At 32.0% G+C, this 17,545-nt stretch overlaps 1 protein-coding gene across 1 annotated transcript; it reads left to right on the top strand.

The window, feature by feature from the left end:
• The first annotated feature begins 2,627 nt into the window (after positions 1-2,627).
• On the top strand, positions 2,628-6,301 carry LOC120091543 (Core-2/I-branching beta-1,6-N-acetylglucosaminyltransferase family protein). Its single transcript, XM_039049627.2, has 4 exons — positions 2,628-3,602; positions 3,686-3,761; positions 3,863-3,978; positions 5,248-6,301. Exons 1-4 carry the CDS (start codon positions 3,023-3,025, stop codon positions 5,760-5,762), a joined length of 1,287 nt encoding a protein of 428 aa, XP_038905555.1. The 5' UTR covers positions 2,628-3,022; the 3' UTR covers positions 5,763-6,301.
• Positions 6,302-17,545: the final 11,244 nt, after the last annotated feature.

Genomic DNA, 17,545 nt, shown 5'->3' on the forward strand with positions numbered 1-17,545 from the left:
ATATGGAGAACTTTAAGCTTCATTTGATAGCTATTTTTTTTTTTTTTAAATTACTTGTTTTCTCGTAATTTCTTATGACGATTTTTATATTTCTTAAAAGAACAATTGTTCATACCCAAATTCCATAAACAAAACCAAAGTTTTCAAAAAGAATTTAAAAAAAAATCATGACATAAATTTTGAAAACACTTCTCAAAAGTATATTAAAAAAACAATAGATAGAAATTATATTTTTAAAAGACGTCACATAGTTATTAAATGAGATTTTTTTTATTATTATTATTTATGAATGAGTAAAAATGAGTATATAGTATAAGTATCATTTTATGTAGCCGATAATATTAGCAAACTTAAAGTTGAAATAAAAGAATCCACATAATATTACATAAGCAACTACGTTAAATACACTTTCTAAAAGCAAATTAAAGAAGAAATATTATTACTTCTTTAAATATAAAATTGAAGTTAAGACATACACCATCCATTAAAAAGTTAGAATGCTATGGAATATATATATATATATATAGAATCTCCCACTCCTACATGTCCACAAAATAATAATAATAAATAGGTTTAGATTTTATTTTAATCCCTAAATTTTAAAACTTGTTCTATTTTAATCCCTAAACTTTTAAAAACGTCTACTCTAATCCTTGAATTTTTAAAATGTGTTTAATTTGGTCTTTGCTATTAAAATTCTATTAACTCTTAAATAAGATGACAGGATGACTTATATTTTTTTAATCAAATAAGTTAGTCATGCTAAGAAATATAGGGTTTCAATTTTGAATTAGATGATAAAGCTATTTTCTATAGAACTCAAAAGTTATCTTGCATTCAAGATTTTGGCACATTAGTTATTGACATTTTACTTTCCTTCATTTTGCTCAATATATGTTAGACGTAATTTCATCGAAGAGCTAACAAAATCTTAATAGTAGGAACTAAAATAAATACTTTTTAAAAGTTCAGAAACTAAAACGGTCGATTTTTAGAGTTTAGAGATCAAAATGTTTTTAAACTTAAAAAAAAAAAATGAATAAACACTAGATATACATTATTTATTATAAGTTGGATGAAATCCTTGAATGCTTTTATTGAAGGATGAGTCTTCACATAAAAGTTACATTTTTTTTCTTTCTTTCTTTTGCAAATTCTTTCCTTGCGTAGACAATTTCCTTTTCTCATTAAGACAAAAAGGAAGATTTTTCTTCTATTCAATAATGAAAGCAAACATATCTAAAATTAACTCTGTTTTTTCCATTTTTTTACTATGATTTTCACCTTATTTAATTAAAAGAGTTTAGTTTTTTTTTTTATAAAAAAAAAATCGATTTTTAATTTTTTTTTTTCAAAACTCAGTTTGGTTTTTGAAAATATTGATGGTAAGTATGTAATAAAGTAAGAAATTTAAAGGCGAAAGAAATATTTATAGACTTAATTCTTCAAAAACTTAAAACAAAAAATCAAATAGTTATCAAGCGAAAATTTAAGTCTCGTTTGGTAACTATTTTGTTTTTGAAAATTAAGCCTATATCGTTCACTTTTCTTACCATGATTTGCATAATTCTTAAATACAATAGTTGAATTCTTAGCTATTTCCAAAAACAAAAACAACTTTTTGAAAGCTACTTTTTTAGTTCTCAAATTTTGGCTTGATTTTTAAATTATTGGTGGAAAATAGATAACAAAAGAACAAATCTAGAGGTGAAAGTAGTGTTCGTAAGCTTAATTTTTAAAAACAAAAACAAAAAATAAAATGGTTATCAAACGGGATCTTAATGTTTTTATTTATGTTAATATTTTTTTTCTTATAAGATTTAATTTCAGTTTTCTTCTCTTAATTTTCTTAATTATTTTTTTAATCACATAATTAAAAAAAAAATTGAATATATTTGTTTGCCCTTTTGACTTCTAAGGCATTGTATTTCAATCAAGAAATCAAAATATTATTGTGGTATTTTCATTATTTTTATAAATTACTTAACAAATACTCTAAAGCATGTTTAAATACCTTATACTTGATATTTGACAAATGTTTATTCACAAAGACTTTTTCAAAAAAATAACATGACAAGTTCATATATTGAAATCAATGACCTTGATTTAGATCGAATCGGATCTCATGAAACATAATAAAATAAATTATTTAACAATATGTTTGAGTGAAAATTTTTAACTTGACCTTCGGGCAAAATATATATATATATCTCCATCCATTAAGTTATTTTCAAGGTTTTAAATGTTAATATCGATGAAAATATTGAGATCCCAATTTTATGAGAATATTGATTTCGACAAATATTTTTGAAATAAATAAAAAAAAAAATTCATAGATAAATATTTAACTCTTTTTAGATAATTTAACATATTTATTTATTATATTATATTCCTATTAATGACATTATGTTACTTCTTTTTTATGTTAGATGTTTTTAATGATATAATGAAAATTTGAATGAAAAATCAACATGTCCATAAAAATTTAATTAGATAACTATATTCAACTTCCATAATCAAACCATTTAAAAAAGATAATGACAAATATTAACCAAACTATATTTTAAGCTCAAATGTTAAAATAGGTCAAAGAGACATTAAAATAGATCAGAAACGTAAATTTTAATGACAAAAGTAACATACAAAGAGAAAAATGTCGAGTGAAATAATTTCATAGCTATATAATGCTATTCCCCCACAGTTGAAATAGACCAAATCCTGTTATTCCATTTTCATCAAAGGTAGATTAGAGAGAAGAGTGAGAGAGCAATGGCAGCCTGAGAAATTGAAATACAAAGTGTATTTCTCATATATAAAAAAATGGGTTCTAGTTCGTTTCTCAACTGAACACTCAAAATCCCTTCATTTTCGTTATTGAACCCAAATCGTGTTAATTCCAATCCAGTTTCGGCAGAGATCGAAGAACACCCAACTCGATATTCGACTCATTTTTCCATTTATGCACTTAAAACCCCCATGTTTGAAGCAATTTCTTTGTGGGTAATTCGATTTTGAAGGTGAAATGAAGAAATTAAGGACTTACTATATGCATTTGAGACACCCACCAAACATGGAGCGGCGATGGATCTTCCCATTAGCGATAGGTTCGATGGTTTCTCTGTTCCTTCTCTTTCTTTCAATGGTGACCTCTCCCGGAGGGACCCCTTTGTTTCCGTTTTACAAATCGGTGGCTGTTTCGAGTTCGTTCTTTGTTGAATCGAAGCTTCATCCGGTTCCAATTTCATCGCTTCCTCCGCCTCCGCGATTTGCGTACCTAATTTCGGGTTCAATCGGAGAGGGCAACATGTTGAAAAGGACCCTTGAAGCTCTGTACCATCCGATTAATCGGTATGTTTTGCATTTGGACCTCGAATCGCCGCCAGAGGAGCGGCTGGATCTGCAAAATTATGTGCAGAATCATCCCATTTTTAAGAAATTTGGGAATGTGAAAGTCATTACTAAGGCTAATCTTATTACTTATCGTGGCCCGACTATGGTGGCCAATACATTGCACGCGGCGGCGATTTTGCTCCGAGAAGGTGGTGATTGGGATTGGTTTATTAACCTCAGTGCTTCGGATTATCCTCTTGTTACACAAGATGGTGGGTTGTTGATTATGTTTTATTTGGGGGTTTTTGATATGAATAAACGAATTTTGTTGATGGGTTTTGGATTTTTTTGCTAGATCTGCTGCATACTTTTTCTTACTTGCCTCGTGATCTCAATTTCATTGATCATACTAGTAACATTGGATGGAAAGAGTAAGTGACCTGTTTTTTCTTTCGTATTTCTGTGTTTCTTTTGATTCTTTTGGCTTGTTTTTTAAAGGGTTCGTATTGAAATTGAGTTTTGATGGTTGTAGGAGTCAGAGGGCTAAACCAGTGATTATTGATCCGGGGTTGTATATGTCGAAGAAGGCTGATGTGTTTTGGATTACACAGCGGAGAAGTGTGCCAACAGCCTTTAAACTCTTTACAGGTAAATTTTGAAAAAAGAACAGTCTGTTTCTTAGAACAAAAATTTGGGGAACACATGTTTGAATGACCATGGTTTATGTGAGTTCTGTTTTCTTTCTTTTAATCTTTCTTGTAGATAACAAATGATTTTTTCCCCTTTTGATGTTTGTATGATAGAAACAGAAACAGAAAACTTCAAGTCTTTAGTTTTTGTTGTAGTCCTTTTATAGGAATTGTCATTTAGATATTGTCTTATGCATGTAGATCTGATAATGATTTGTTCTGAGCTAATGGACTTCTGAGTTTTCTAGAAACATAAATTAGATCATCCAGTTGATATTGTTACATAGTCTTTATAATTTGCCTCTGTTGTGTTCATAACCGGTGATTTTCGTGTCAATTATATGAGTTATGACAACTCATTTGTACTATCTTCGTTTCTTAAGGAACAGAGGAGAAGACCAGGAGAACATTTTAATTGCCTACATGTCTTGTTTCTTTTTGCGTTCAAACTGTCAGGGAACTATGCAACGTTTACATGTTTTCATCTTCATGTAGTCAATAGATATTTTCTGGGTTTGTATTTTCATCTTCAATGGAAATTACCTGGGAATGGTGGCAAAAGTTTCAGGATGATTTGATCATTAAGTTATTAATCTAAATTAGAATTTGAAGGCCATTCAAAAGTATAGATCTTCCTCCTCATACTATAATACTTGAATGTCTTTGAAACATTTCCTTATGCTTTAAGGTTATTATAAGTTATGGTGGAAAATCTCAAGTAATTGCTTAGAATATGATTTGGTGATGGGAAGTTCATGTAGGTAAAATGCAAAGAGTGGAACCACTGACAACATAGTATTAAACAGAAAGAAATCAGCTCGAAGGATGTAGATATTTACATTTTTTTTCCTTTTTTTGGTTAAGATTAGATTAAGTTGTTGGATTTCTTACCGAAGATTAATGTATATTGTTTCGAGGTGCAAATATACATTCTGTTCTGTATTTAACTCATTATTTTCCTAGTATCTTTCTCTTAAAAAAAAAAAGCCTATTATTTTCCGAGTTTTCAATTTTGTTTTGTTTTGAATATCAACTGAATGTTTATTTTGCTCACTTTTTGGATGGAATTTATTAGCATATATCTTAGACAGTACTGCATCAATTTTTTCTCTCTTTTTGGGTTTTGCCATTTGAAATTCAGCAGTGATACTGAGAAATCAAAGAGGAAAATTTAGAAACCAACAAACCTCATCTTTCTTTGAACGGATGAACTCTTGCCTTGTCACAGGTTCCGCTTGGATGGCGCTTTCTCGGCCTTTTATTGACTACTGCATATGGGGGTGGGAAAACCTACCTCGAATCGTCCTCATGTATTATGCAAACTTCATATCTTCCCCAGAAGGATACTTTCACACCGTCATCTGTAATGCTCAACAGTTCCAAAACACGACTGTGAACAGCGACCTCCATTTCATATCATGGGACAATCCTCCCAAACAGCATCCTCATCATCTCAATGTCAATGACATGCAAAGGATGGTGGACAGCAATGCTCCATTTGCAAGAAAGTTCGTTGGAGAAGATCCTGTACTCGATGAAATTGACAAGCAACTTCTACAAAAACGTCCCAACATGGTAGTTGCTGGTGGTTGGTGCATTGGAAGCCACGAAAATGGGACTGATCCATGCTCGATTACCGGTAGTACTAATGCATTGAAACCTGGTCCTGGAGCAAAACGACTTGAAACCCTCATCAACTCTCTATTATCCGAAGCGAATTTTCGACCTAGACAGTGCAAATAACGGAGATACATCATCATCCACAACATACTTAAAATCCCAAATGGTAAAATTCACATGATGGAGAATTGGGAGAATCATATAGCTTGCTGTTTGGGAAGGAAATGGCTGAAAGTGTACACAACTCCTTCAGTAGGTTACTAGAAATGGTTCAGCCAAATCCATTTCTCTTAGTTTTATTCTCTTACAAAGCTTCTTGACAGGTTTATTTCCACAATCCCTCTGCTGCTGCTGCTTCTGCTTCTGCCAACACTTCTGTTTTTGGTACAATGATGCCTTTGTAATACCCAAATGGATGGAAGAATTTGGCTGTCTCTCAGTTGATGAAATGTATGAAAACTATTAGTACAAAATTCATTCAGAATCTTTGTAAGGTCTAAAATATAGTTTTCTTTCCCTTAAAGGTTACTCACTTTCTAATTTGGTTCTTCAGGCTTCAGAATTTTTGTACCAGTCTTAGAAGTTTATATGATAGGTTCTAGTCCTTATTGTTGAAATTTGGGAATGAAGTTAATGAATAAAATAATATATTTTTTTTTAAATATTATTTTGGCCTCTCTATCAATTTGATTAATTTTGATTTTTGTATTTTCAACTTTTATTCATTATTTTTTTATCCTTTCAAACAGTTTGTTTTAGTTTCTATACTTTTAAAAGGAGTCATTTTGTTTGATATTTATAAGATAGTAATAGAAATTTTATACCTAACACCTAATTAGAATTCTTTGATATAAAGTTATAAATCTCTTTCAAGAAACTTATTAGTATAGTGATGTGAGGAAATTACTATTGAAAAAGTGGGGCAAGAAAATGGAGGAAGTAAAGCTATCTCATTAAAAATACAAAGATCAACACCTATGAACATGGGATTCTAATAAATTTGAATTTCTTGTATGTGATATAACTAATTGATGAGTTATTTTAAAGTTGAACATTTCATATTTAGAATTAAAATATAAAAGTTATGACAACATAACTTAGTGAAATAAGACATTTATCCCTTAACCAGGAGGTTATAGCAAATATCTATATAGCTCAATTGATATAATATATACACACTTGATCAAGATGAATTTTAAACCTCCTTGACCTCAACAAGAAAAAAAAAATTTGACTATAAGGAAAAAAGTTGTCATTTTTCTCTTTAAAAGTTTTAAATATAATGATTAATTCGATACGTGGAGTAAATGAAAAAAAAAAAGTTTAAAGATATCTTTTAGAAACCAAATTTTAATTTTAACAAAAAAAAAAAAAAAAAAAACAAGAAAAATTATTTCAAATGATAAAACTGTTGTAAATATTTACAAGATATAATAAAATTTTAGAATTATGATATATTTACGAGATATGTTGGACAAGATATGTTGTAAATATTTACAAGAATTATGATAATTCTAAAATTTTGCTATATCTTGTAAATATTTTCGTTCATTTTTCTATATTTGAAAACAACCCAACAAACAATGTGATAATTTATTAGTTCAACCAGAGATGAAAGTTTAAATATAAGTATTGTTAGGAGGTTATTTATTTTCAGCGATAGTAAGTATGTCCAACTAAGTTTTTTTTTTCCTATGGGAATTTTTCGAAAAGAGTATATAAAGCCAAAAAGATAGATGAGTTATTTATTTATTTAAAAAGAAAAAAAGAAAATGAAAGGAGGAAAAGTGAGATAATATTTGGATTTTTGATGGAAAGTAGTATTGAACTCAATTCTCAGATTCAATTCAAGTATTTAGATTATATATTTATTCAAAATTATATGACATTGTCTTTGAGACAATTATTCTTACAAGGAGGGAACCATTGAGGTTTGCTAGAGAGATGTTTTTTCTTCTCTTTCATGCCTACTTGGTCATAAATGCTTTTTCTTTTCTTTTCTTTTTTTTCTTTTTTTTCTTTTTTGCCTGATTGGTCATAAATTTCATATCTTGAAATAGATAGTATAAATTCATATTAGTTAAGCTTAATTTTTATGGAAAGAAAGTCATATCCCCATCCTCCATAATTTTTTAATTATTTTTTTTTTAAAAAGGTCTTCCTTTAACTTTAGTTCATGGTTTTAAAGTTAGGGTTCTATTTGAAAGTATTAAAAAGCAATTATAGCATTTTATCCTAATAATTTTGAAGAAAAAAAATTCCATTCATACTTAAAAAATTTATGAAGTTTTGCCCTTTAAAACTTTGGACTAATAATGGTATCAATTTAAAATTTGAAATTTAGTAAATATATTAATTTACACCTTCTGTTATATACCATTTAAAAAAAAAAAAACATTTTGTGAGAATCTAATTGTATAAGTTTATCAGTTAACTTCTAAACTTAAATGAATCAATTTAGACTCCTAGTTATGACTAACTTTGAGAATCATCGATGCATCAATTTTAAAGTCCACTTTGTAAAACAATATATGAAAGAAGTTTACATAGGTGTGAGAATTGATGCATGAATGATTGTCAAAGGTAATCATGATGAAGGGTATAGAATCGATTCACTTATGAAAATTTAGGAGTTCAATCGATACAAAATATAAGTTCACACTACACACGTAAATTTTTACTTCTTTTTTTTTTTCTCTCCTTTCTTCTTCTTCTTGCTTTCTCTTCTTTCTTCTTGATCTTCTTTCACATATATTAAACAAAAGAAAACATACACACAAGAGCGACATCGTTCAAGGATTTGGAATGAGTAACAGCTGATGGTTATCGATGATCATTAAAGAGGAAGGAGAAGAAGACTATTAAATACAATCTGTCCCTTTTCCATTAGCATTAACCTCATATTTATACACAAGGTGAAGTATAAAAATAAGCTCAAGCATACAAATCAAGACTTCAACGGCTATTTACACTTTCTTTACAATTTGTTATGTAACTACTTGTATCAGCTCAAAGTATAAATATGCATCATTTACATTTAGTAGTGAGTTATTTTTACAAATTTACAAGGAAGCTACAAGATCTGTAAAAGAAAAGTGACTTAGCTCTTGAATAATAAAAGTTCTTCTCCTTCCCGTGGATGTAGGCACTCCATTGCCGAACCACGTACATTTCTGTATAGCTCTTCTCCCCTTCTTGCTCTTTATCACATTGCATGTTTCATCTTCTTCTTCATTCACACAGCAAACTCATGCAAACGATCAAATAAGAAGAGAACCAAGAGAAAGCTTCTGTAAACAGAAGTCTAAAATGAGAGAGAGAAAGAAAATCAGATTGTTTTGTTATTTTCCCCCTTTTTTCCCATCAGAGTGGTGTCTCTTCCATCAGGTAGTGAAAGTGGTGATTACCACGTGTTGCACATCAGCTGGAAGGTCGTGGAGCAACCAGAGTCGTGCGATCTACCTACCAGGTCTTGGGGAAAATCAACTAAGGCCTTTGGATCGTGGGTTTTTTTAGCTGAAGACATTTTCATCATTTGGGCTTTTCTTGGTCAAGCAATTAAGTGAGCAAGTCCAACAAAGTGGTATCAGAGCAAAAAGACTTACAAGATTGCAATTCTTGAAGATTCAAGATTCAAGTTTCACTCTAAGATGTCAGTAGCAAGATTTGAAGTAGGGAAGTTCGATGGTAGAGGAGATTTTGGTCTATGGAAGGCCAACAGAAGGCTCATAGAGCTCTCCTTGACCCATCTACACTCCCAACCTCAGTGACAGCTCAAGAAAAAAAACATTGGGAGCTGGCAACTTATGGTACATTAATCCTAAACCTTAGTGATAATGTTTTAAAGCAAGTTTTAGATCAAGAAACAACTTATAAGATATGGACTAAATTGGAAGACTTATATGCTATAAAGGATATTCCTAGTAAAATGTACCTTAGGGAAAAATTCTTTACATTTAAAATGGATTCATCAAAGTCTCTAACTGATAATCTAGGTGAATTCAAGAAAATTGTTGCTAAATTCAAAACCTTAGGAGAGAAACTTGGAGATGAAAATGAGGCCTATTGCTTCTTAATTCTCTGCCTGAATCCTACAGAGAAATAAAAAATGCTCTAAAATACGGAAGGGATAACATAAGTTCCGATACAATAATATCATCTTTAAGAACTAGAGAGCTAGAGTTACAAACTGTAAAAAAGGATCATCCTAGTGGTGAAGGGTTATTTGTTAAAGGAAAATTTAAAACAAATCACTCAAAGAACAGAAAGCCACATAATTCGGAAGAAAATAAGCCTAAACAGAAACTAAAATGTAAATACTGCAAAAAGAAAAGATATTTAATCAAAGATTATTTTATTCTTAAAAGGAAGAACCAAGAGAAAGAAAAAGACTCTAAAGGTAAACAACCTGAAGCTTCTGTGGTAAAAGGATCTTATATCTACTCAGATGCTCTAGCCTCAACCTTAGATAAATCCAACCATGTAAGTCCTCTAGGAAAACATGATTGGGTCCTAGATTCTAGGTGCACCTATCACATGACCTCTATGAGACCATGGTTCAACACCTATAAAGAAATTGAAGGAGAAATGGTTTACATGGGAAACAACCAGGGCTGTAAGATAGAAGGCATTGACTCTGTTTCTACGAAACTTAAGGATGAAACTGTTAGACTTCTTAGAAATGTAAGATATGTTCCACTTCTTAAGAGAAACTTAATTTCCTTAGGAATGCTTGATGCAATTGGGTGTGAATACAAAGGCAAAAGGAGGAACCCTTGAGGTGCTAAAAGGCTCTAAGGTAATACTTGTTGGGAAAAAAGTAAATGACTTATTTGTGGTTAAAGGAGTTGAAATGATGACAGGGGCATATGCTGCCACCACAAATGAGATTACTGAGGCTGATATTTGGCACAAGAGACTATCTCACATTAGTGCTAAAGGCCTAGAAGTCTTATCTAAGCAAGGGATTCTACCTAAAGGTCTCTCAGATAATTTAACTTTTTGTAAACATTGTGTTTTAGGAAAGGCTACAAGACAAAGTTTTACTAAAGCACAACATACCACAAAGGCTATCTTAGATTATATTCATTCAGACCTATGGGGTCCAGCTCCTACACCTAGCCTAAGTAGCTCAAGGTATTTACTCTCTTTCACTGATGACTTCTGAGTTGGGTTTACTTCCTTAAAACTAAGGACCAAGTGTTTGATAAGTTTAAGGAATGGAAACTCATAATAGAGAAGAAAACTTCTAAAGAAATTAAATACCTGAGAACTGATAATGGACTGGAATTCTGTAGTGAAGAGTTTAATAAATTTTGTAAAGAAATGGGCATAACTAGGCATAGGACCATTAGACTTACTCCTCAACAGAATGGAGTTGCTGAGAGACTTAATAGAATAATCATGGAAAGGGTTAGATGTCTTCTTTCAGATGCTATTCATATATGGTCTTAAACAATCCTCTAGATGCTGGTACAGAAGATTCAATGACTACATAGAGAGTATTAGGTTTCAACGGAGTACCTATGACATTTGTTCTTATGTTAATTCAACTACCTATAAGGACAAAGTCTATTTACTCCTCTATGTGGATGATATGTTGCTAGCTGGGAAATCCAAGGAGGATATAAAACATGTCAAAGATCTTCTAAAGAGAGATTTTGACATGAAAGACTTGGGTCAGTCTAAAAAGATTCTTGGGATTGAAATAAACAGAGATAGGGCATCCTCTATCCTCATCATCAGTCAAACAAACTACTGTGAAAAGGTTATTAAAAGGTTCAATATATCTAATGCTAAGTTTGTTACTATACCTATTGCTAGTCATTTTAATCTCTCCTCAGCTAATTCACCCAAGGAAACAGATATAGAACATTTAACTCAAATGCAATTAATCCCTTACAACCAAGCAATAGGTAGTTTAATGTATTTAATGATATCAACTAGACCAAACCTATCCTATTGTACTAGTCTTGTCAATAGATACATGTCTAACTCTGGAAAAAGGCAATGGGAAGCAACAAAATGGATATTAAGATACTTAATATGGTCTAAACAATATAAATTAACATATCAAAGTACAAAAGAAACAGAATTAAAGCTATATGGATATGTTGATTCAGATTTTGCAGGTGACCAAGACAAAAGGAGATCATTAATAGGTTATCTATTCTTATATGGTCCTAATTTACTATGTTGGAAAGCAAATCTTCAGTCAATCACAACCCTATCTACTGCTGAAGCAGAATACATGACATTATCAGAAGCTATAAAAGACGCATTGTAGTTAAAGGGGTTGATGAAGGACTTTGGTATCAATCAAACAGTAGTTGCATTCTACTGTGATAACCAAAGTGCCATTCATCTTTCCAAAAACCCTCAATACCACTCAAGGACGAAAAACATAGATATAAAATATCATTTCGTAAGGCAAAAAAATAGAAAAAGGTAAAGTCGAAGTTCACAAAGTCCACACCACTCAGAATGCAATTGATATGCTTACCAAATTTGTTTCAAAGCTCAAGCTCTTCAACTGTCTTGATTAGATCGACTTCTAACTACCTGAAAAGGGGTGAAGACTAGTTAGATCTGGAAGGAGAAAAGCTTGCATGTTGAGCTTAAGGTGGAGATTTGAAGTATAAAAATAAGCTGAAGCATACAAATCAAGACTTCAACGACTATTTACACTTTCTTTACAATTTGTTATGTAACTACTTGTATCAACTCAAAGTATAAATATGCATCATTTACATTTAGTAGTGAGTTATTTTTACAAACTTACAAGGAAGCTACAAGATTTGTAAAAGAAAAGTGACTTAGCTCTTGAATAATAGAAGTTTTTCTCCTTCCCGTGGATGTAGACGCTCCATTGCCGAACCACATACATCTCTGTGTAGCTCTTCTCCCCTTATTTCTCTTTATCACATTACATGTTTCATCTTCTTCTTCATTCACACAGCAAACTCATGCAAATGATCAAACAAGAAGAGAACAAAGAGAAAGCTTCTATAAACAGAAGCCTGAAACGAGAGAGAGAAAGAAATTCAGATTGTTTTGTTATTTTTCCCTTTTTCTCCCATCAGAGTGGTGTCACTTCCATCAGGCAATGAAAGTGGTGATTACTACGTGTTGCACATCAGCTGGAAGGTCGTGGAGCAACCAAAGCCATGCGATCTACCTACCAGGTCTTGGGGCAAATCAACTAAGGCCTTTGGATCGTGGGTCTTTTCAGCTGAAGACATTTTCATCATTTGGGCTTTTCTTGGTCAAGCAATTAAGTGAGCAAGTCCAACACAAGGATTTAACAATATTACATTAAATAATAAACAAACTATAGTTACACACATCCTACATTTACATAATAAACACATTTATTCTAACCCTCATTTGTAGTTGAAACGGAAGGAACACGAACGTAGAAACTGTCCAGAAAATCTTCAAAAATTAAGTTCTAGGATTCAATTGGCCCAATTAATTGTCAAGATAGCTTACTCAATTAACCGAATTTTCTTCAAATCTAGTAATTAGTGCTTCCTAAGATAGCCATTAAACACACAATTACTATTGCCTCTTGTAGATATTTGCTAGACATTCTATCGAACACATTAAAAGTAACACATTCAATCATGATTGTGACAAATCTAAGCATCTAGGCTAAACATGTTCAAGATATAGATCATTCAACATGCTTCAAGAATTAAATATAGATTCAAGAATGCTCAAATTAGATTGAAAATGATAAAGACAAGTAAAAAACTCAAAAGAATTGCAAGTATTCTTGAAATAGAAACAAGATTGATTACTTCACAAATCCATTGACAAATTCATGAAGAATTACAAATTGTTGATTACAATCCAAAAAGAAATCCAAATATAACCTAAGTAGAAAACCAAATTACCATAGAGACTAATTGATACAGAGAGAAATTTCAGCCTCCATTGAAATCGTGCTTCCTTCTTTTGTAAAAATGAAAGAAAAACTATTTATACTTGTAGGGTAATGTCGCGACGTTGAGGTTAGTGTTGCAATGCTAAATTGAAAAAAGAGCCAAGAAGCGTTGCACTTGAGATGTGACGTTGGCCTTGACGATGCGTTGCGCAAGGCGGGTGCGCGGAGACAGTTGTGTCAAAATCCAGAGCGTTGCAACGATGCCCTGTTTTGCAGTAAAAGTAAGCTTTTTGTCTTCAAACGTTGCTCGACACTTCTCTTAGGATTGTGACGCTGGAGCTAGATGGAATTTTGGTAACTTATCTGATTCTCTTCAACTTTGTTGACTTTCTTGGTAATTTTTTTTTATCCTTTTTGGCTCAATTTCTCGGAATGACTCCTAAATGCCTCTGGGACCATTTACCTACAAAATTAGCATTAAAAGAAAATAATCAACATGATTTTGGAGGAATTAACATAGAAAATATATGTCTTCTAAAGACCTAACAAAACACCCTCAACTTAACTCTTGGTCGTCCCGAGATAGTTTAAACTAGAAATATCAAAAACATGCATATTAATTGTGCATTCATTCAGAGAAGTCATTCAAAAATATTAATATGTTCATGTTGTTTACACAAAAATTTGATTCATATCTCTCGTTTCAACAATCAAGCAAACGAATGATACAAGTGGGCATTTAAACCTTTAAAATTTTTCTAACAAAGATTTGAAACCTATTTTTGAAAAGAAAACATGTTTTCTTGTAAAGCCATAAAAGAAAAGACTACTCAGTTTTAGTTTATTTAAAAGCTAAAACTAGTAAAAAGGCTATATCCAACTCTCAATGCCTCTTTATCCTACACTGGCTCGGTAATCGATCTAAAGTATGCCTATCTTGCAAAAAAGAGAGAAAATTTTAGGACAATGGTGTCTTTTAAACTCACGCACACAAAATGTAATTGACATTTCTTTTACCTAGAGGGATAGCTTTCACACTCACACCGCAGGGAACCTATCGCTCTTTTCTCCCGGGTCCTAACTAATACGATGGAGGTAGCTCTTTTCACCTCTATCCATGCACACACACACATTGGTGAAGATTAAGATAAATAAGTAAGCTTGCTCCTTTTTTTTTTTCTTTTTGTGCTAGCAATTTTTTTTCTTTTTATTTAAAAACCTAGGCCTTTTTTATCCTCTTTGTTTAGACTTGTCTCTAAAACAAGATAGTTTATCTTAGACCAAAATTTGTCCTATTGGGGTAACAAAGAAAATTAAATGGGTATTACGTTTCTAAGAGTTTTGAGATTCTAAATAAACCTAAGGACTAAGTATTCGAATTTTCTATGAAGCTAAAAGGAAAAGAAAGTTTCTTTTGAAAGATGAGTTTCAAAATTTTGTTAGAAAATATTTTTAAAAAGCCTAAAATTTGATTTGTATCATTGCTTGAGAGAATGTGTCATTAAAGTTCATTGATAATAATCAAAAGATTGAGAAAAACAAATGGACATGACAAACAACGTGAATGTGATTCTTGAATGAATGAACATGCTTTAGAATGAATCATGTGCTAAAGAAAAAATGAGTCATCTAAGAGAAAAAATGTCAAGATCATGATATTGTGTTTCTTTAAAGAATAAAAAAGTATGCCATAGAAATGTAATAGAGCCTAACTAAGATATATTCAATCAAGAGCATAAAATCCACATAACCGAGTTTAGGTGCTTAAGGGTTCCAGACATGTAAAGATCATAGAGCAAAAATTATTGTAAGGCTCGTTTTTACAACCCTAAATAAAAAAATGTTAAGAACATGCAATGTACCCCACCCCAACTTAAAAATTAAACATTGTCCTCAATGTTTATAAAACTAGGATATGAGCGAGAAGACGAGAATAAAGGGAATTGAAAACTCCCTTGATTTCGCGCAACAGGTAGTGGTAGAATTTTTTCTTGTTTTTTTCTTTTATTGTTTTTCTGTTGTTTTTTTGTTGTTCTTTTCCTGCATCAAAATTTTCTTTTTCTTTCATTTTGTTGTTCCTACAAAAAAGGAGAAAAGAAAATAAAAAGAAAGGAAAAGAAAAGCTATAAGAAAAGAAGAAAGTTAGTCTAAAATTTTATAATCCTGGAAAGCTAATAAAAGAAAGTAAGAAAATGAAAAATGAAAAATAGGGCAAAAATGAAGAAGATACCGAGAAAATATGTGGCCAATGCTAGTCCGAGTCGAACTAAAAACCTATGTTGGCATAATAGAAATGGTCTATTTTGCACATGAAATCGACAGTTCTCTTCAAACGCCTAACACGGCAAGCAGATTCACGGTTCACCCTTAAGGCTTTAGTGGCGGTTCTAAAGGCCTGCTCACCTAATGTGTCACCACTAGCGAGTTGCTCATGGGGATGACTGGGAAGTTCTAACCTAAGTGGTTCCTCTCTAAAATGTTCATCTTCCCCACCTAACTCTTCTTCTTCTTGTTCGTGGAGTTCCTCAACTCCACGGCCTCTAACGGCTGAGATGGGCATTTTAGAAATTGGATCTTTATACCCCATATGCTCCTCATTTCTAGGTATTTCTGTCCCGACCTCTGACATAACAAAGTTATTAAGCTAGGGTGTCCAAGGCTACCCGTTGTAGAACATTGTCCACATCGTCAAATGGAAACGTGAATAACTCTCCCTACGTTAATGGATGATAACAAAGAATTTATCTTATGTCACACAACGCATGGATGATTATAACACAAGTTTATGATATATGTTACTACTTCTAGATATATGTGTTATTAATGAAATGTTGGTAGTATGCTATGTGTTGTCACAAGTTTCCTTGCGTTAAAACCAAGTATAATTTCACCGCAAGCTTCTCGGAGTGATCCGAGGTCGAACACAGGGATTGCGTAGTTAATGCGTTACGTTCGTGATATATGTGGCCAAGGGTTTTTCAATTAATAAAAAGTGTGTGTGTGTACAGGTATCTAAAATTGCGATAAAGTAAAATATTGCGGTAAATTAAAGTTGCGATAATTAAGTAAAGTGCATAAAAGTAAACCTAAGCTAATATGATACAAGATACATGATACTGATACATGATACTGAGTTTGAGACTGACTGTGAAATTATATAAAGGGTCGTATTATGCAGTGGCAAGTCTTTATGTATGAAACAGAGATAGAAAGGGTAATTAATATAAACATCGCAAGTTCATTAATTGCGTTAAAGATATAACTATGGTTCCGCTTTCCCTTGGCATACACCTCTCGGTGATCGACGTGTTCCCACATCTCTGTGGTGAAACAGGGATGAACGTAATGAACGCAAGGTTACTTACATCTCTAGAAGTACTTCTCACTTTAGTTAACGCATTCTTCCAACCTTCTCTCGACAGAAGGAATGGTATCTTCACTTCTGCTCTCACAGGTGAAGATGCCGTCTAGCATGTTTTAGCTAAACATATTCATTTCTTTAACACAGATTAATTTACTTGTTAGATTCATGCTAATTACCAAGGGATTAAGAAAATATCATGGAGAAAGCGATTAATGGAGGAATAGAAATAGACATAAAGATGGAGATGAAAATGATCATGACATCCAATACTAATATTTAGCGTCTGATACATGGTGTGAATGATAGACTAAGAAGATGAATACAATTGATTATAAAGAGATAGAAACAAATAAAGAAAAGTGCCAACGTCTTGACACAGATCTGGACGGTGGATTTGCTTGCCAGCGGATAGAGTGAATGTAGAGAAGAGTTTCCTTCTCAGGCTTGCTCATCCGGTAGAAGTGACCTTGGTACAGAGCTTCCACGGTGGGGGTTGAAAGGATTTGCCCTGAGACTCACCTCTCGGCCTTGTCTCTTAAATCTTCCCCGATCTTATCCGATCAGGTTCTTCAGACTGGTTTCTCTCTCAATATACAAATATCAAAATATGCCCGTATCAAGTATATTTTCCAATAGAATTTCAGAGGCTATTTA

The sequence above is a fragment of the Benincasa hispida genome, chromosome 11 (assembly GCF_027475165.1).
Source record: "Benincasa hispida cultivar pf3 chromosome 11, pf3_genome.v1.1, whole genome shotgun sequence".
NCBI classification, from domain to species: domain Eukaryota; kingdom Viridiplantae; phylum Streptophyta; class Magnoliopsida; order Cucurbitales; family Cucurbitaceae; genus Benincasa; species Benincasa hispida.

What these genes read in the sequence shown, in the direction of transcription:
- LOC120091543 (XM_039049627.2), top strand. Translation starts at nt 3,023, where the DNA reads ATGAAGAAATTAAGGACTTACTATATGCATTTGAGACACCCACCAAAC. An exon ending in AGTAACATTGGATGGAAAGA is followed by an intron (nt 3,762 to 3,862) that starts GTAAGTGACCTG and finishes TGATGGTTGTAG; the next exon opens with GAGTCAGAGGGCTAAACCAG. An exon ending in AGCCTTTAAACTCTTTACAG is followed by an intron (nt 3,979 to 5,247) that starts GTAAATTTTGAA and finishes GCCTTGTCACAG; the next exon opens with GTTCCGCTTGGATGGCGCTT.